The 20,655-nt window shown below is 41.7% G+C and overlaps 1 protein-coding gene across 9 annotated transcripts in view; it reads right to left on the bottom strand.

Annotated features, from left to right (window-relative positions):
* Window positions 1-20,655, bottom strand: part of CEP295 (centrosomal protein 295) — a 50,550-nt gene that overhangs the window by 19,531 nt on the left and 10,364 nt on the right. For 7 of the 9 annotated variants that reach the window (XR_015744259.1, XR_015744260.1, XM_087937039.1 and 4 more), the window contains 10 exons: window positions 18,894-19,034; window positions 15,200-15,383; window positions 12,386-12,544; window positions 8,898-9,131; window positions 7,413-7,519; window positions 4,870-5,058; window positions 3,542-3,642; window positions 2,411-3,416; window positions 1,446-1,626; window positions 501-653 (listed from right to left, as the gene is read on the bottom strand). Coding sequence is in view for 7 of the 9 variants with exons in the window: in XM_087937039.1 (XP_087793165.1) it covers window positions 501-653; window positions 1,446-1,626; window positions 2,411-3,416; window positions 3,542-3,642; window positions 4,870-5,058; window positions 7,413-7,519; window positions 8,898-9,131; window positions 12,386-12,544; window positions 15,200-15,383; window positions 18,894-19,034 (2,455 nt within the window). In the remaining 2 variants the exon portion in view is untranslated. Of the gene's footprint in view, window positions 1-500; window positions 654-1,445; window positions 1,627-2,410; window positions 3,417-3,541; window positions 3,643-4,869; window positions 5,059-7,412; window positions 7,520-8,897; window positions 9,132-12,385; window positions 12,545-15,199; window positions 15,384-18,893; window positions 19,080-20,655 lie in introns of all 9 variants that reach the window. The other 2 variants (XM_087937043.1, XM_087937044.1) reach the window with 2 other exon arrangements.

Here is a 20,655-nt window from a genome sequence, read left to right as displayed (position 1 = left end):
ATGAATGATGCATCAGTTATCAACCATCAATAATATATTGTATCTTATTTTTTTCTTGTTCCTGACAATCAATATGACTAATGAGAAAAGGAAGAAGCACGAGACAAGGTATCCTCAAACGTGCATCAAGGCAAGGCAAAACTGTCATTTTTGCCTCATCTAAAGAAACGTTTTCACATGTACATACACAAAGTGTGTATATAAACTATCTCCAAGCTACAACTAAGGCACAATAACTGTATAGAACAAGTCACAATGTCAATCTGATACAAACACTATCAAAGTATCCTAAAATGAGCTAAGTTTAACATAAGGCAAGTTGAGGAACAGGAAAGGAACAGTAAGGGTAAAATTGAATTGAAAGAGATATTGATTATCTCTTCCAGGCTGCCCATCACCATATCAAACATAGGCTTTCGCAGTTAAATGAAACGGAAGTGAAATGCTTCAGTGCAGAAAAGAGCTATGATTTTGATTAGCGTTATACGGTCATAATTCACCTGCAGTGGAAAATCTGTCGCTCCTTGGTGTGTCAAGTTCTTGTATGGCACTGAGTTCATGCTGCTTCAAATCAAGCCCTGGTTTTACTTTGACCAAAGGTGGTTTTGAAAGTCTCTGTTTCTCTTCTCTAGTCCATGTGCTCTGAAATGGCCCTGCAAGATAAAGATACGTTCAGACCCAGAATCTCTGGACTCTGGACTGAGAGTTTCCCAGTTAAATCTATTTTTTTGTGAAGGAAGCTGTTCTCCCTGCAATATGAGGATAACAATATTGATGTCTATGTCTATTTACCCATGTAGTATGGCTATAACATTATTATTTATCCTTATCATCTTCTTTATCCCACCCCCTCTTATTAGTAGGATGACAATAATGATGTTTCTATTGCTTTGCATGAGAGTTTCTGCACCAAAGATAAACGTATCATCAGCTATAGAAATAGTTCTTAACAGATCTATTATTCTGTGTAAAGATACAGTTGGGCTTTTACCGGACTGTAGTTTTATCAACATTGGGAGTGTAGAATGCATCTCCAGTAAGATGCTCTTCATATCCTGAAATTTGACCAAATAAAGCATTCATTCATTCTTCATTTATTCCATCATTCCGTCATTCATTCATTCCACTATTCGTTCCACTATTTGTTCCACCATTCATTCATTCATTCATATACTATACTGACTGTGAAGCCAAAAGTGACAATGGTCTGACCTGAACTCAAACCATTACAATGTATCTCCAATGAAACTGTCGTTTATGAAGGCTCTTTAGTTTCAAAAACAGACCGTAACTGAAAGTCATTAGATAGGACAAGGTTACTGAGCTAGAAACACAAATTGACATGTGTCCATTTCAATCGGGAGAAGCTCAGCCAATGTTTAAGAAGCAGTAAGACAAAGAAAGCAATCCAACACCCATCACAGCATTCGACAAGCTCTTCTTACCCGTTTGTTCCACTGAATTCACTTTTGGAAACAAAGGATCGTCTTCCGCGTGGCTGTTCATAGCATCAAAGTGAACCTGCTTTGGGTTGCCATCTTCTGCCTCGTTAAGGAGCACGCTCAGCAAACTGAGGCTGTCAGGCTTTGCCTCGGTCATGTCCCTGCACGGACTTAACTGCGTAACCTGTAAAGAAGAAAATGGCGTCTTTTCTGATGTAAACGCCCAATGTAATGAGAGTAACGTCCGATCACACAAGGTGACTTTCCTTCGTTCTATGCCATGTTGCAAACCCAGGTTTGGTTTAAAAAGTCCTCCAACCTTCTTGAGACCAAGAAGATGGAGGATTTTTATTAGGGGACCACCCCTAGTTGTTGTTTTTAATGTTCAAGGCTTTAGACTTAAGAGAATGGGCAATTGGATGACCATAAACAGTAGTACAGGGGTGTCAACTTCAAGGCCCGTGGGCTGAATCCAGCCCGCAGGGTGCTTAGATCTGGCATGGGCCTGCCCTGGGAACAGCGAAAGACCGGTCTGCAGTGCCTCTGCCAGAGAAAACGGAGCTTGAGGGGGGGCGCACGTGCAGGCATCTTGCGCTCCGCTTTTTGGCCGTGACTTAGAGAATTTCTCTTTCAGAATTACCCTGACAAGACACCAGTGGTAGTATGTTACCAGTTCAACCAAACCGGTAGTTTAAAAAAAAAAAAAAAGCCTTCCATCAGCTGAGAGGAGGAAAACAAGCCTCCAACGATCAGCTGAGAGGATAAAAGACCGAAAAGCACAAGGGAGAATGGGAGGGTCACTCCTAGCTTTTCATTTCTTCATCCTCTCAGCTGACTGGCTTGTTAGGGGTGCATGCATTGGGGCGGGGGGGCGCACGCTATCACCCACCGAACCGGTAGCGACTAAGATAGGCTCCCACTACTGCGAGACACCTGAATGTTTCTTTGTCCTGTACTAAAAAGCATACCCGTTTAATAATCCCTTTTAATGCTTCTTGCTGTTGCTCCATTTTTTGTTTCAGCTGGGCATGCCTCTGGAGCAGCACGTCCTCCTGTATTTTCTGGCGGAACAGAAGGGTTTCCCGCTCCTCGTCCAGTCGTTCCTGCAGTTTTTTCAAGTGCTCCTGCTGAACTTCAATGCTCTCGGAGGAAGCCAGCAGGTGGTCTCGTAATTCCACTATATCGGAACAACTGGACAAAACGCCGTGCCCCTTTCTCGATGCTGAGGAGGACTCCTGGATGCCTTTGATCCGATCCGTCATGGGAGGCGGCGAGAGAGAAGTCGAATGCAAGGGAAGATGGTGGCTCTGGTTAGAAACTGTGTTTATCCTATTCTCTCCGGGGATATCTTGGTGCTTTAAGAAGGTTGGCAAAAGGATCTTTTCAGCGGGAGGTTTGTCAGGCGTGGGTGCTTCACACAAGAGGCTTTCTGAAGGCCCTGGAGCATCACCTGCAGGTAAAACGAATCGGGCATTTGGAATGCGAGCAACAGACTGGGTGGTAACTGAGGTATCCTCTGATTTTGGCAAGAACGATCCAGACATCTTGTGAAATTCCAGTGAATGTGCCACAGGTGTTCCCCACACATCCATTTTTTCTTTCTCTTGATGTGAAGGGGATCCTTGGGCCAAATAAAAACCTCTTTGATTTATTTGCATTTGCTTTTCGGAATCAACCCTGGGCTGGGCTTGCTCGTCACTGGCGACTTCAAGCCTCTGCTCCTCGATTTTCTGCCACGATGGTGCCAGTTCTTGAACAGAAACCTTCTCGGGTGGCTTGTAAGTCGTTGCTTTCATTCTCTGGGGTTGATGCAACTCCTGGGCTTGTGACAATGGATCAGGGAGAGCATTTAGGTGTGCAAGTCTGTCTAGGGGATTTAACAGGGCCCTGGAAACTGACTGGAATCTCTGTTGCAGTTTATTCTGATATTCTTCTAATTTTCTTCTGGCTTCGTCAACTGACTCTTGATGCATCCTAAAATAATATGCATAATATTAGATGAAAACAGGACAGATTCCTAAGTGTCAAAGAAGAAGTGCCAAGAAGCAACCCCAGAATTTATATTTGACACCCCCCACCCAAACACAACCCCCCCCCACCTGTTTTGCACCAACAGACGTTGCTGACAGTCATGAATTCTCTTTAGATGGTCATCCTCCTTGGGAAACCAGGATACCTGTGGCTCCAGGGCAATGCCAGTCTAAAGAAAATTTTAATTAATAAATTAAAAATTAAATCAAGTAACTTCAAACACTATTCAAAAAATAACACATTGCAATAGGGCTATGGAGAAATATAATTTTTCTACCAAAGCAATTTCTTAAAGCAAAGTGAGGTAGGCTCCATCCCTCTTAATTCTTTGTAAGTTCCCTCAAAGCTTGATTATGCCATCAGGCATGGAAGTCGCAAAGAAATGATGAGTTGCTGAGATGACTCCAATGCTCCAGTATTTGTTGTTTCTCTTCTTGTTTTCTAATAATAATTTTAGTATGTTTTAACTTGTTAATTCTTTTTAAATTATTGTTTTATACTTTTTATTGTATGCTGCCCAATCATGACCGATGGGCAGGTATATAAACATTATAAATGAATAAACTGTCATAGCATACAATATTCTTGGGGGAATATTCCAGTGAGCAGGAAACTAACTAACTAACTAGCTAACTAGCTAACTAACTAACTAACCAACCAACCAACCAACCAATCAACCAACCAACCTCATTCATTCATTCATTCAATTGCTATAGCTGCCCATGTCAGTCAATGACTGGCAGCTTACAATTAAAAAAAAAAGTTACAATTAAAATACTAAAAACAATAACAAAATAAAAACATCCAAAATAAATACACATAGCAGCCAATATACTAGGCCAGTTATTAAACACAGCCAGCAAACAGGTGCCTTAATGCATTCAGTACCCCGGGCTCAGAAACATAATAAAGCTTCCTTGATTGTTACATTATTTCACCCTATTTTACATTGCAATTTTCCATCCCTCTTTATTAAATTCTAATTATAGCACATCTCAAACAATGGTTTAAAAAGACAGATCTAAAAAATGTGCTGGAAATGGCACTTATTAGGTTATTCTTCCCTAATGACAATACCACAAAGTTTAGCAATTCTGGAACACAATTCATCATGGGATGAAACAAATTTTAAAGACTGACTTTATTAGTTTTGTTATTTAAAACATTCTTAGTATGAAGGTTCTAATACTCATGCTAATCATATAATAAGTATATATGCCACCCAATTCCTGGTGGGTGCCAAGAAATGTGTCTGCAGATAACTGGGTACCTGTGCTGTCAACTCAAGCACTAGACTTATAAAAATCCTTGTCAAATCTGGCCACTGCTTTATAAAATTACCATGAACATAGAAAATAATCTCTATGACCCTATTATCTACTTGCATTGTTTTTACCTTGTATTCTGCTTCCTGTTTCTGATGCACAACAGAATCAAAAACTGTTCGTTCTGTTTGACATTCTTGTTCTTTCTTTTCTTGATCTGTCTTAGCTTCCTGCTCGTAGTGTTGCACTTTGGTCTTCAGAAAATCAATTTCTAGTTGTATTTTTTGCTCTGTTGTTTGTTGCTGTTGTTGCTGCTCTGTCTAGTCAAGCAAACAGTAGACCCATGTTAATGGCAGGAGGGACTCAGGATTTCTCCAAATAACACATGACAGAAATGTTAAATATATTGCTAGGAAACCACGAATGCTTTTCTACCATTATTAATCCAGATTCCCAGTTGTTTTAACAAGAGTCTACGGTACATAAGAGTCATATATATATATACATATTTGCAATCTTCCCAATGGTTTCCCATAAGCAAAGTCAATGGAGGAAGCCTGATTCATTTACTGGCTGGGTTGACTTAAAAGACCACAGCAAAAATCATAAAATCCAGTATGGTCACCTGATGCCTCGCTTAACAGCGTTGCTCAGTGACAAATTTTCTGGATCCAATTGTGGTCACAAATCAAGGACTACCTGTATTGCCTTCATCTTTTATGATAGTGATGCACAAAAAATGTATATGTGGATTAGCAACATCCAGCTTTTAAAACAATTGTTTTAATTTATCTACAAATTAAAACATATATACAATTCAAACAAAGCAAAATGTAAAAGACCTAAATAAAATTTAACCGTTTCCTAACACATGTGTTATGCAAAAAAAAAACACCACACATAGTGAGAAACACTCAGCTTGGCTATGCATTCTTTATATTTATAACATATTCATGAACTGCGGGAAGAAATCTTATGAATTAAATATGGCTGTTTAAATCTGATCTCTGTATACAAAGCTTGACTTTTGCATTTGCTAACCTTGCGCAATCACAACTTTCAAATGTGCAGATGCAGATTTATCTTAACTAATATTCATTGTTTCTTCAAGATCTGTCTGGGTTTCTTTCTTCACTTATCTAATATTGCAAAATGGATAAAGGTATCTGCAGGCTACTCTAAGACTGCTGCTGGATTAATTATTAGTGTTTAAATATCCCCTGCTGAAAATGTAGTTGTTAAGGAAGTTTTCCTGAAATAGGAAATCATAGGCATTCCATCATAGGCAACTGCACCTCTGAATGGTTTGCCAATTGTACAATGGCAGATAGGACAGCACTCCAGGGGGTTAACGTCACTGCCCAAAGGATCATGGGTTGCCCTCTCCCCTCTTTGGAAGAGCTTTATAGCTCCCGCTGCCTTAAGAAAGTTCAAAACATTCTCAAAGATCCAGCTCATCCTGGGCACCCCCCTTTTTTTGAACTGTTACCATCTGGCAGACAGCACAGGATAATAAAAACAAGGACAAATAGGCTGAAAAACAGCTTCTATCCCATGGCAGTAGCTCTTTTGAATTCTGCTGTATAGTGTAGTGTTGGTGTGGTGTCAGGGGTTTCCAGTTCAATGTGTGAAGGGTGAAGGATGTGTGTTTGTGTTTATTTTCACGGTCATGATGTGTACTGAAGATGGATGTTTGATTTTGTTGTATGAGGTGCAATGACAATGAAGTAAACTAAACTATCACTTTCATGCCACGTTTAGATTACAAGAAATAGACTGGACTGATCCAGCAGATTCCTTATCTTCATTTATTTAATATTTTTATTATTAAGATCATTTATTATCATCTTTTAACAACCCCATAATCCCTTGCAGAGTAGAGTCTGGGCAACTGAATGGAGCTGAGTATTGGGCCGGATGCCCTTCTTGTCACCAAGGTGGAGTTTTGTTCAGCAGATATATTCTCATTGTGCCCAGAGAGAGAAATATCTGCCTTCACCTAGGATCAAACTCACAGCTTCCTGATTTGAGAGAAGAGCTCCACTTCTAGGCCACTGCACCACTCTATTTTTATTATTAAGAAGATATTATTTGGTATTCCCATGTTTTTATATTTTTGAAGAATTCTGTACTATTGAATCAAACATTCAATATTTGAGGGGCTCCTTCCCATAGCACCAAGAGGACCAAAGTACCAAAAAGAAACAATGGTTGGAAACCATTGAGAGATGTAATCTAGAATTAAGGAGAAATTTCGTAACGGTCAGAACAATCCATCAATGGAATAGCTTGCCTCCAGCAGTTGTGGGTGGAGCTTTTCATCACTGGAGCTTTTGAAAAAAAGACTGGAAAACAATTTGTTTGAAAGGGTATATAATCTCCTACTCCAGCAGGGGGTTGGACTAGAAGACCTTTGAGGTCTCTTCCAACTCTACTTTCTATGTTCCATACAATAGTATTGATAGATCTCCAGGTAAAGCATATCACTATATGAAAAATGCTATGCCTTTTCTGCACCCTCCCCCCAAAGGGGAAACAAAAGGAATTAACACAATTAGAAAATAGCACTAAATGTAATTCCTAACCAAAATTACACTTAAATAGTTCAAATATGAAATAAAAACCAATGGACAAACACTCTAAATGCATTGATATTGCTAAAAATTGCTGTTACCTGTGTGAATCTTTCTACCTCCTTTCTAATTTTAGTGGTTTGGTCTTGGACTTGTTTTATAAGTTCATTTCCAGCAACAATGGTATGGTCCAGTATTTCTGGAAGCTCTAAAATACATAAACAAATATTAGATTACAGACAGTCTGAATAATTTAAGCAAAACATACATTATTAAACATTGAAAATGGTAGCAGAATACGAAGATATGAAGAAATTTATGGAGAATATGGTAAACGGCATCTAAACGCATGTAAATTCTTTACATATAAAAGAAGTCCACCCTATTGAGGTTTAATAATTTATACTTCTGATTTTTCCTAAATAAAATCCAATTACAATGCATCAACATCCTATACATTTCTTTTTTACCTCTTCAAAAGTCTTTCTGAATCTAAGTTGGAGCAACCCAATTCCTTCCCACTGCAGCATGAACAAAATGGGAATGCCATCAGCTGGTGGATTTCTGTTTTCTTCTCTTTAAAAAGCCATTATCATTATACGTCTCATGGCTTCAATTCTTTCCAACATTGCCCCTCCTGATCTCAGGCTACAACAACTGACAGTTTGAGAGTGGAATCAGATTAAATACGCCATGGATTCATAGAGATCTTCCAATACATAAAATTTTGGACACTCTATCTCTCGCCAGGCTTAACTCAAGGAAACTAATTTGGAATAATGTTATCACTGTCTTACAATCTAGATCGGGAATGTCAAACTCGCATCGCACACTGGCCACGCCTACCCACAATTTAGCAAAGGGGGAGGGGACGTTGTGATATGACAACCCTGATTTAGTTAAGAATGGTGCTTAAGATGGTGAGTTTTTAATAACCACAACCAAACACATCACACAGATCCAACAAAACCAGTTCCAGGAATACAGTTGCCCCCCCAAAATATGGAGCCACCAGAATAGAATCAGGACAGACCATGCCAGAATTAAGCAAAGCTCTTTAAGTGGGGAATGGGTGAGAGCCCACATCAGAACAAACTGCATAGTTCAATGTCATCATCATTTAACAACCCCATAATCCCTTGTGGGGTAGAGTCTGAGCAACTGAATGGAGTTAATAGTGTTTACTGGCTGAATGCCCTTCCTGTTGCTAATGTGGAGTTTGGTTCAGCAAATATATTCTCATTGTGCCCAGAGAGAGAAATATCTGCCTCTACTTGGGATCAAGCTCACAGCCTCCTGACTGTGAGGAGAGCACTCCACTTCTAAGCCACCGCATTACTCTGAATATATAGTTCAATGTTGACTCAGGAAATTTCAAGGCACTGGGACTGATTTCACCACAGCCACACCAGAAGCAGTTAGGTGGTTAGCTTCTTTAGATACTGAATTAGAACATCTATCCCACTTCAGTTCTATGTCTCCGTATTTGCTGATGCTTTATTTTGCCATACACTAAAGAAAAGATCGTTATAGTCAGTTTCTCAAGTCCGATATGCAGACAAGTTACGGCCAAAAACACCCTGTACCTTCAGAAGGTTCAACACCAGGATCCTGACTGGATTCAGGTTCAGGCACAGATGCTAATCCATCCACTTTTTCTCCTCCATTAGAAATGGTCCCCGACTCAATTGTCCCAAGGTCACTTTGAACCTCCGACTCACATCTTGATGTCCAATTGTCTTTTTGGTTCCGTATCTTGTTTAGCAACTTTTTTAGAGCTAGTTTTGCTGAAGGCTGGCACATTGTCTCCACTTCACTACCTAAAAAAAAATATGAAAATGAACCACAACAATAATTCGATAGCACCAATGAGATGCAGCAGGTTTCTGGCTGTAGTTATTGTATAAATGAATATTATATCAAGTTGCTTCTATACATTTAAAAACTGTTCTATTTCAGCAAAACTGCCTTAACAGCTGCATTGCAAGCAGGGAATAATTATTAAGGATTTTATCCTGCAGTCCTTAAATACTGCAACTCACAAAAGCCAGTCACAAAAAGATGAATGCAAACCGCCACAGCCACAGAACAGGCGTTTTAAATAAAACTTGGAGAATCTATCAGTTCAGAGGGACTTATTCCAAATGCACAGCTTAGGTTCATGGGGGTATTGGCAGAATTCACACAACTTGCTAAGCCATATACCATACTGAGCAAACAAATCAATATCACAAATTATGCTATTATATGCATTAAACCAAGCGCAAACGCTAAGCCTTGCCATTGTGTTGTCTACTACTGCACAATTATCCAAATAGCTCAATTTAAGCTTGAGCCGAGTTTGACCCTAGCTGACCAGCTGGGCACATGGAGTTTTCTTAGTAACAATATGGAAATGGTAAAATGGGTTTTATCAAGATTTGGCAATGATCAATTTCTGAGCAGGAAAAAGTTGAGGGTCAACACTGAGCAGAAGGCATTGAGGCCAGCAAGACCCATGCAGTCAGAAATAGCTTCCTACAACATGGGAGCAGAATTGCCTTGGCTTTCCTCCTATTCAGCTGACTGGTATGGAGCACTAATTGATTGTATTTTCAGTGGAGCTTTGTTGCTGTCCCACTAACCTGCTAAGCGTATCCTGCAGAAATGTCAAAACAGAGGGACCCTGTGCTTTATTTATTGATTTTATTTCACTGAGGTTTCTATCCTGCTTAACTAAGAACATAGCCAGTTCACAGGCATGGGTTGTAAATACGAAGTGCTGGATTGCAACCTTTGGTACCGTGTTTCTCCAACAATACGGCCTTCCCCAATAGGAAGTCCCAGCATGTTTTATCGGCATAAAATCAAATTAAGCCTCTTCCCCCCAAGTTAAGGCCTATATTAAACATGTGAAATGGGGGGGAATGGCGGGGGGGGGGGGGAGGCTTGCCGTTAGGAAGTACTTTTGTTGCATACCCGGATATGGTGCTGACTGCGTTGACTTTGGTGTTGGTGGGGCACTTTGTATCAGGAGATCTTCCGCCACCCTTGCTTTCCCTGCTCCCGCGGTATTTAGAGCAATGCTGCAGTGTTTGGCACAGCCAGCCAGGGCTCCTCCCTGCAACCGGAGCCCAGCAGAGACACTCGGCTTCAGGCGCTCCTGTCGCCGCATTCCTTTCACCTTCAAAGGCAAAGCCAATTCTTTTAAAAACAACGCCCTACTACCGGTACGACAAAGACTCCCCTGCCCAAGAGGGCAGCCCAACCCCATTTGGGGAGGTGAATCGCCCGGGGTCGCAGCGCAGGATCGGCCCACCCCGGGAGAAGCGTCCCGCCGCCATCCCTGCCTGATGCCGGGCAGAGCGTGAAGAGCTTCGCCTGGGGCACCCAGCACAGCTGACAGGCGGGCCCTCCTGCCCTGCAGCGGAGCTCTCGCCAAGGCAGTGAGTGCCTCCCCGCCGGGCCCTCCGCTCATCCTGCCAGGGCCGCGCCAGAGCCGTGCGGGCTGGGCAGAGCCGGAAAAGTGAGGTGCGGGTGCGTGCCCACCTGCCAAGTGAAAGAGCCAGACCGACCCAAGCTTGGCTTCCTTCCCAAGTCCCTCCAGCCCAAACCCGAAGGCGCCACCGGGAGAGGCCTCCCAAGGCAGTGATAGCGCCCACCCATCTGTGGACAGGGAGGCAAGGCGACGGCCTGCGCCGCGTCCTCCTCTGAGCTGAGCACCGCTGAATCAGCGCCTCTGCCTGATGCCTGTGCCGCTGCAGCGATTGGAGCTGCCAGCGTATTTGGAGTTGCGTGGGGACAGGGACGGGCTGGGCGAGGGGTGGAAAGGAAGGGTGGCTTCGGGCTCTCTCCGCTAGACCCGCCGGCCAGGGAAGCAGCACTGCCGTCGCTTTGCCTCCCTGTCCACGGACAGGTGGGCGCTATCACTGCCTTGGGCGGCCTCTCCCGGTGGCCCCTTTGGGTTTGGGCTGGAGGGACTTGGGAAGGAAGCCAAGCTCAGGTCGGGTTGGCTCTTTTGCTTGGCAGGCTGGCGCGCACCTGCGGCTCACTTTCCCAGCTCTGCCCAGCCCCCACAGCTCTGGCGCGGCCCTGGTGGGATGAGCAGAGGGTCTGGCGGGGAGGCACTCGCTGCCTTGGCGAGAGCTCCGTTGCCGGGCAGGAGGGCCCACCTGTCAGCTGCGCTGGGCACCCCAGGCAAAGCTCTTTGCGCTCTGCCCGGCGCCAGGCAGGGATGGCGGCTGAGTGCTTCTCCCAGGGTGGGCCAATCCTGTGCTGCAGCCACGGGAGATTCGCCTCCCCATGTTGGGCTGCCCTCTCGGGCAGGGGAGGCTTTGTTGTACTGGTAGTAGAGCACTGTTTTTAAAAGAATTGGCTTTGCCTTCTAAGGCGAAGGGAAGGCAGCGACAGGAGTGCCTGAAGCTGAGCGTCTCCGCCGGGATCCGGTTGCAGGGAGGAGCCCTAGCTGGCCACACATGGCTGCGCCAAACGCTGCGACGTTGCTCTAAACGCCGCGGCAGCACGGGAGAAGGGAAAGCAACAGTGGCGGAAGGTCTCCTGATACGAAGTGCCCCACCAACACCAAGGTCAACATGCAAGCCGTCGCTGCCTGCTCACCTGAGGATGCAAGGGGGGGGGAATTAAGTCACCCCCGAAAAGACGGCCTACCCATTTTTTTCGGGGGTCAAAAAAAATAAGTCCCGGCCTTATTTTGTGAGAAACACGGTACTTAATAATCATTTTTACAATTGGTTCACACAAACTGGCCTGAAGTGACCAGATGGCAGCCTGGGTTAATTCCAATCCTACTTAGTCGGAGATCAGCCGAAGTTGGCTTGTTGCTTCACTGAATTATATTGCCCAGTGTTTATGCTTTTGAGCCCTCTGACTCACTGTCTCATGCATTTGGACTAATTGACTAATCTAATGTAAATATTATGGGCAAGCTTTTGGAAAAAGTATGAAAAATATTCATACACCGTAAAATTTCTCCAGCTGCTGTTTTATACTGTTTTAGAAAAGTCTCACTGATAATCAGAGCTGTTGGATGCTGCTGTTTTAGTAAACACGGACATGATACAAGAATTCTTCGTACCGCTTGGCTCATTATTTCTTATCTCATTTGCTAACTTTGGAGACAATTCACACACGGGTTCTGGTTCCTGGGAAAGTTCTAGTTCATCATCCTGAGATGCCTCGGAGAGAGCTGGCAAAGGCTGTGGATCGAGGTGCAAAATAAGATCTCCCTTCATTTCTGCATAAAGAAAAAACAAAATGAAAGCAACAATGCATTCCCCCCCCTCATTATAATGCTCTAGGATATAGACTAAAGAAAAAACAACCTACCTTGATTTCTGATCGTGGCCAACTGTGCCAAGATAAAATTATGTCGTGGTGTGACAATTTATAATGATAGCCTCGGCCATATGGTAATTTTAATTATCTGCTGTTAAAAATCAGCAGGTGAATAACACTGTCAAACTATGCCCTAAATACATTGCTGTTAAAAATGTAAAATCCCATCCACTTAAAAAGCAAACATATGGGATTCCCAAATGGAGTTCTCTTCCAAATCTTAAATATTACAAACAAAGGATGAAGTAGAAAAAAACAGGTGCTTCTTAGTTCCTTCTTATTCACGGAGAAACTCATTTATTTGGGAATTGTCAGCCGCAATTCGTCAATCAAGAACATCAGCCAAATAATCCGAGAAAGTGCCATGAACACAAGATTCCCTTACAAGTCTTTAATATTAAGCTTTTCCACTGCAACCAGATCGGCTCCAGTGTGAGGCCTATTAAACTAAGCCGGGCTCCTCAAAATCTGTCAGGTTCTTATCAGAAGGCTGCCATTTTTTTTTTTTTTTGGGGAGATGCACCATGGGTTGAATGGGTTGCATCGGGGTGGGATTCAAATTTCTTAACAACCAGTTATGTGGGTGTGGCCTAATTTGTGGGTGTGGCCTGGTGGTCATGTAACTGGCTGGGTGTGGCTTGTATGTAAATTTTATAAATATTTATGTAAATATTGAATTTTATATTTTAAAAATAGAGCAACTTTTACCCAAAAGCAGGCAAAGCAGGCAGGCAGACTAAATTGCTCACAGAATCACAGATTCACTTAGAGATCTATGTTTCTGCAATCTGCTACGTGAGTCTGCCATGAAAAATAGAAGCTTCAGTCCTAAGGAAGGTTCAGCTCTGCTTTTAAGTTAGCTAGAAAGGAAGACATCTAATGATTTCCTGCTTTCTAGCTAATCTAAATCTCCCGGCACAGCAGAACAGTGATGATGTGGGGGGAAGAAAAAATAGCAAATTACCAAAGGCAGGAAAGTTTGATGGCGTGCATGCCAGGTAAGTAGTGAGTGGGCAGGGAGAGAAGGGGAGGGGAGGGGCCAATGGCGTGATTTGCTGGTTCTCCGAACTGCGCAGAATCATAACAACCGGTCCTACAGAACCGGTCCGACCAGGTAGAATCCCACCCCTGGGTTAAATGCTTTTGCTTTGCTGTAACTGCTTGGGAATTATTGTGTTTACCCATATCAAAAGCAATGTGACTGGAGTAGTCCTTGACTTACAACCATTCATGTAGCGACTGTTCAAAGTTCTCGCCCTCAAAAAGGTGACTTATGACCGTTTTTCACACTTATGACTGTTGCAGCACTCCTCTGGTCATGTGATAAAAATTTGGACGTTGGCAGCTGGCATGTACAGGTAGTCCTCAACGTACCACAGTTCGCTTAGTTGATGGGCTCAAAGTTACAACGGCACTGAGAAAAGTGACTTACGACCATTTTTCATACTTATAACCATTGTAGCCATCCCCATGGTCACGTGATATGTATTTGGATCCTTGACAACTGACTCATATTTATGACAGTTGCAGTGTCCCGGGGTCATCTGATCCACTTTTGTGACCTTCTGACAAGCAAAGTCAATGGGAAAGCTAGATTCACTTAACAACCAAGTTACTTATTTAACAACTTCAGTCATTCACTTAACCAACGTGGCAAGAAAAGTCGTAAAAACAGGACAAAACTCACTTGGACAAATTTCTCACTTAGGAACCTAAATTTTGGGCTCAATGGTGGTCGCACGTTGAGGACTAATTGTATTTATGGTGGCTGGGGTGTTCCAGGGTCATGTGATCACCTTCAGAAACCTTCTGATCAGCCAAGTCATTGGAGAGGCCAAATTCACTTAACGGCTGTGTCACTAACGTAACAGCTGCAGTGATTCACTTAACAATTGTGGCAAGAAAGGCCATAAAATGTGGCAAAGCTCAATTAACGATGGACTTTTTGAGCTCAATGGTGGCCCTAAGTTGAGCACTACCAGTAGTACACCTGCAACACAGGGCTGGGAGACATGAACATGCTATGCAAAGAGTTAACTCTTTTGAAATCTTCCTTTCCAATTTCCCTGCCTTGTGGACAGGAGGGGAAGTAAATCATTTCTGTAAGCAATCTCTCTTTCCTGCATTTGCAGAAGGAAGAAATGAGAGAGAAAGGGATTGTAAAAGAGTACGGTAAACGGTTTGTGTAGCACACCTCGGCTCTCACCCTGGGCTACCCGCATAATCATATTGCTTCTGATGTAGCATACTCTCTTCTTCTCCCTTCCTCTCCAATTTCTCTTCTCTGCGAGGGGTAGGTGGGGCAGGGAATGAATAATAAAACCCTCCTCAGAGAAGGCACAGAACAACAATGGCGATTATGTGATACCGTATGTAAAGACACTGAAGAGGACATAAACAAACCTTGCACTGCAGAAATTGAATGCTCATTCTGGAGTACACAGATAATTTATGTGAAGCAGTGACTGGACTTCACCAGTGTGAAATGGTATTTTCCTCAGGAAATTTCTACACTTTAATCTGTACAGAGTTAAAAAAATGACATTATGCTTACTCATATTTCCGGTATACATATCTTCGAAGGCACACTCCAGCTCCCTCTGCCATTCTTCTTTGATTTCCACACGTCTATAGCTGGGTTCAAACAGCTGCGGGGGCATTTGGGCGACAATCTTCCTTCTGTGGGCCAGGTCAACGTTCTGCATCTGTTCAAGCTCTTCCATTAACTTTTCCTTGTCCTTTTAAAGCAGAGACATTCTGTTAAAAAGTCATTCCTGCAAACATCCGTTTATTGACATCACGTCACTGTCAGTTTTGATGCAGGCTGTTTTGTAAATAAAGCCCTGGAAAGCAATCAATTAAAATGCAAAAGAGGGCATATTTATTAATGAGAATGCAGGATCAGCTGTATAAATCATCGGATGAGTTTTAATACATGCATAGATGTTAACGTAATATATGCAAAAATGTAAGTTACTTCGAAGCTAATGATTTTGTAGAACTTACTGCTTCAAATACTAACGCGTAACTTTCTTTAAAAGGGCCTGATTTCAAGATGATTTATGGTCCACAAGCAGACTTTTATTAGTCATACATCATTATGAAATGATAGCTTCAGTTCTGATAATTTTCTTCTGTGCTGATTACATATATTGCTAATTGGTACTCAAAAGGAAACATTAATGTTTTCCTTTTTCTGCAACATTAGGTACATTAAAATTAGATTAGGCATTCTGGGAAGGTAAACCCATATACATTCTCCCTTACTAGCTCCATTTTCTAGTGCTTCCCCTGAATTAGTAAAAAAATCACAAAGAAATTAACCTCTAATAGAGAAAATGAGATAACATATAAGCTTCCCTTTTAATCCATTTATAAAACAGAAAGCAGAGCTTTTATATACCACAGAAAGGTATTTCTATTTAAATCTAGATGTAAGTCAGGCAGCCTCCCAAATTTAGATACAAATTGGAAGTAATTCACTGGTTATTTGCCGTACTACTGTTTTGGTTATATAACAGAGGTGACTGTTGGTGCAAACTGGCAGGGGATTGTTATGAGGAGCGGAGACATAATTTGTGTGCTAGGAATCTGGGTGTTGGGGGTTAGCAGAATAGATTAGAGGTTATATACTAAAAAAAGATGAAGATAGGATAGGATAGAGAATAGAACAGAATAAGAATAGAATACAAAGAATAGAGAAGAATGGAATATAGAGAAAAAAACAGAATAAAATAGAATATAGAGAATAGAATAGAACAGAACAGAATGCTTTATTGGCCAAGTGTGATTGGATACCCAAGAATTTGTCTTCTGCATAAGCTCTCAGTGTACATACAATCAACAAGTGATAAATCATGATCATAATCATAAATGCAATCATCATAAATCATAAGATACACTACTCAGTCATAAGGTAAGATCCCAGAGTAAGAGAAAGGTTTATTATTATTGTTATTATTATTATTATTATTATTATTATTATTATTATTATTATTATTGCTACAGGTACTCCTTGCTTAGTGAAAGTAATATGACATTGTGTAACTAGGACAACTTGCGACAGCAGTGGCAGCCGCTGGCAAATCCTGCATGGCTACAGCATTCCGCAGTCAGGTGATCGCTGGCAAGCTACGACTGGCTTCCCCATTGACTTTGCTTGCAAGGAAGCCAGCAATAAAGTTCAGAAATTGTGATCGCATGATTGCAGGACACTGAGACCATTGTAATATAGCAAGCTGGTTGCCCAGTGCCTGAATTGCGATCTTAGAGGGACACTGCAACAGCCGCAGCTATGAAGCATAGTCTTTAAGTCCCCTAGTTCACTGTTACTGTAACTTCAAACAGTTCTGTGTGAGTACTACCTGCGTTTGATTTACACCAGCCCAATGTTTTGGCTGGTGGAATGGGCCACTGAAGGTGAGAACGCCAGGAGTGAGACAACTTGACAAGGGGATCAAGGACAAAAAGAAGAGTAGGAAATGGAAGGAGGGAGCAGCAGGCGCAGAAGGAATTCAGCACGGAAGGTGGCCCATGAGACTTTTTCAAGGAAAGGGAAGTTACTGAAATGTGTGAGTATGTTTGTACTTTTCAAAAAAAAAAAGTCAATTAAAAAAAAGCTTTTGTGTCTATTGAATGAGAGAGATAGAAAGCCTGATTTTTCCCCTTGGGGACGAAGATTCATTCTTACTGAGTTCAATAGCCACGGGTCAGAAAAACAGCCAAGGGAATTGCTCATAATTGATACTGAATGGCAGTAAGAAGTAAACCTCATTGCTTTTCTCTGTATGACAAAACCACTCCAACTCCTTTCTTTTGTAATGGCCCACTCACTTCTGTAAACAGTCCACATTCATTTGGCACATATTCAATCTTGATTATAGCTTCTTTCTTTACTGCACACATATCTTAACTAAAGCCATTTCCAGCACATCTAACATATTTTATGTCTCTCTTGGCATACCCAAGCCTCATATCCATAAAACACCACACTCTTATACACACAACGTTTCTACTTCTTTTGACAAACATTTCTTCTTTGCAATAGATCACTTGTGGGGGGTTTTTCCATATAAGAATCTGGTGGAGGAAATTGATGAAGAAATGTTTGAACAAGGTACACAAGATAAACGTATTCAGTTGCTGTAGTTTTTCTACATGCTACATACGGGTATAATTGGTAGTTCTTTACTGCATTTTCGTGACCAAGAAATCTTTTTATATATTAAAAATCTTGATCTTCGATACATTAATTTATAGATCCATATTCTTGACTTTATTACACAATTTAACTAATTTTTACAGCAATTTATTTGGGTTCTCAACCAACAGCACCATCATTTGCATACAAAAGTGGATGTAATTCATATCCTCAGCCTCCGCACGTCTTTTGCATATTAATTTCTCAATAAAGAACAACTTTTTTGTAATACTAGTACGATGCTGAACCCTTCTCTAACTATTTCATACAAATTTTGGTTAGTGTCACTAGGTAAAACTTGCCAGAAAGTAAGTCATCTTCAAAAGATTGCTAACTTGATTTAAGATTCAGTTTTTACTGCTTGCAAACCATTCAACATAGTGTCAGCTGCCAGTCTCAATGCTTGCTTGTGCTTCGCTATTGTTCAGTGACTGACTGCCATGAACTAGGGGAAGGGGAGAAGGCAAGGGGGGAAAATGAAAATAAGTGCCGTATCTCTTTGAGATGCTGCTTCAAGATCACCCGGTATACCTGCTGCATACTATCCTGTGCTTGAACTGACCATTAGAAAAACATCTTGTCTGAACCTGACTGGTCACATGGGGGGCGGGCAATAGGAGGGCAATAGGAGGGAAAAGTTGAACTTAGGAATTCTGATTATGCATTACTGCGATACGCTTGACTTCTAATAAAACTATACCTTTCTCAACACATGAAGCCAAGAATCATTTCTATTTAGAGGTTTAAAGTAGTGTCAGATCTGACAATACATCAAGTTAATAACCAAACCTCACCTTCCTCCCTGCCTGAATTAAAAGCGGGATGGCTTTTCAGATCTTAAAATGTATTTCTCCTTTGACAACAGAAAGAACACTTCTAATACAAATCTGGAAACTAAAGGTAAAATACCTCAAAGTATTTTTCCAAAATTCTTTACAGCATTATTAAGACTTTTTTCCTTAAAGTAATGGAAGCTAGGATTTCATTTGCAATTATTCTCATTTTATTACTCGCATTAGAAAAGGCAGAATGTCTACGTTTTACTTACTCTTGCCAGTCGAACCATCTTCAAGGCATGTTTTCCTCTCAAATAAGCCTTTTCCATCTGTTCTCTCCTTTCTCTTTCTTTGTCATTTTGCAGCTCTTCCTTTTGTTTGGCTTCCTCTTTAGCGAGTAACCGAGCATCTGGCTGACAACCAACCAGCAACTAGTTAGCAACCAAGTTCTGTGGTGCCTCGAAGAAAATCATAATTAAAAATTCTATGGCTAAAACGTATCAAACCAAAACATATTTGGGCCAACCTCAATACCCAAGAGATGTACTTTTTTAACCACCACGAATCTATCAGCTTTAAACCAACGGAGCAGGGATGTCAAACTCAAGGCCCGCGGGCTGTATCTGGGTGCTTAGATCTGGCCCGCGGAGTTGCCCTGGAAACACTGAAGGACTGACCCGTGGTGCCTCTGCCAGCAAAAATGGAGCTCGGGAGGGCCACGTTTACGCTGGCGGAGTGCTGAAGGAGGCTGTCACAGCCAAAAACAGGTGCCCCCCCCCACCAACACAAGTGACATCGAGCTGGCTGTGCCCCCCTGGCCATGCCCCCCGAGGTCCAACACAACCCTGATGCGGCCCAAATGAAATTGAATTTGACACCTCTGAAATAGTGTCAAAATTCTAAGACTGGGGAGGAAAGGAATAAACTACCCCCTCCCCATACCTAGCATGTGAACCAATGACACGGTCCCAAAGAATAGCTAGTATTTGCCCTACTGGAGAAATGCATATCCTGGAAATAGCATGGTAACATGTTCTCCCAACATATTGAAACCGCAAAAGGTTCCCATACAGTTTTGAGCCATGCATGGTATCTATACTGCTCTGCCTCTAGACCAGGGGTTCCTAAGCAGTTTTGCCATTGCATCACCCTTTAGTGTAATCTTAATGTATACATATCCTCTAAGACTCCAAACACCAAAATAAACACAAGTGAACAGTGAAAACAAGTCAATGAAATGTTCCCCCAACGGTCCACTGAATTGTTTTCATTGTTCACTTGTGGATTTATGGTAACAATATACAACTAAAGAATTCTTCAAAACTTCCCCAGGATTCCCCAAGGGAGGTACCCCTCAGTTTGAGGAAGTCTGTTTTAGAGCACTATATAAACATGCAACAAGACAAGAGTGAAAAAGATACGCACACACGAGTAAAATCTTTGAAAAGGAGTTCCAAAGACACGAAGAATAAAAAGGGAAATTTGGGTGAAATTGTCTCTTCTTCATCTATTCTATTGTTGGTCTTACTATTTCTTACTTCTATGTCCTTGTTCACTCTGTGTAGTACTTTTTTCAGTTATATCAAATTAGTATTGCTAAGTTAGTTCACCAGTTGAAATTTTTTAGAAGTATACATTAAGAAAAAAAAATAGTCCTCACTTGTTTTGAAAATGATGAAAAGCTTTCATTTTCATTTTGACGTTTTATTAATAACCTGTCTACCAGAAACAGTGGCTGTAATTTTGAAAATAGGTTTATTATTCTCAGTCTTACAAAAGCAAAAATCTGTTTTTATTCGTGCAAACCTTTGCTTTCTATAGTTACAGCACAAACTCATGAGGTCACATTTTTCCAGACTTCTTCCATCTTGTTACAACTGAGACAGAAGGAAGTGAGAATTAATACACTGAGAAGCTACCTTGATAACTTCACCTGAGTTTTTTTTTTCTTTTCTCACACTGCGATCCATCACTGTACCTTTAGGGCACAACAGAAGGAGAAAAGGACAGCCACTCCATTAACTCAACTGAGAT

Source organism: Pseudonaja textilis, chromosome 7, assembly GCF_049901715.1.
Source record: "Pseudonaja textilis isolate UNSWEBS1 chromosome 7, rPseTex1.2, whole genome shotgun sequence".
NCBI classification, from domain to species: domain Eukaryota; kingdom Metazoa; phylum Chordata; class Lepidosauria; order Squamata; family Elapidae; genus Pseudonaja; species Pseudonaja textilis.
The sequence above is the reverse complement of the archived record's forward strand: the minus strand, read 5'-3'. Positions and strand labels throughout refer to the sequence as shown.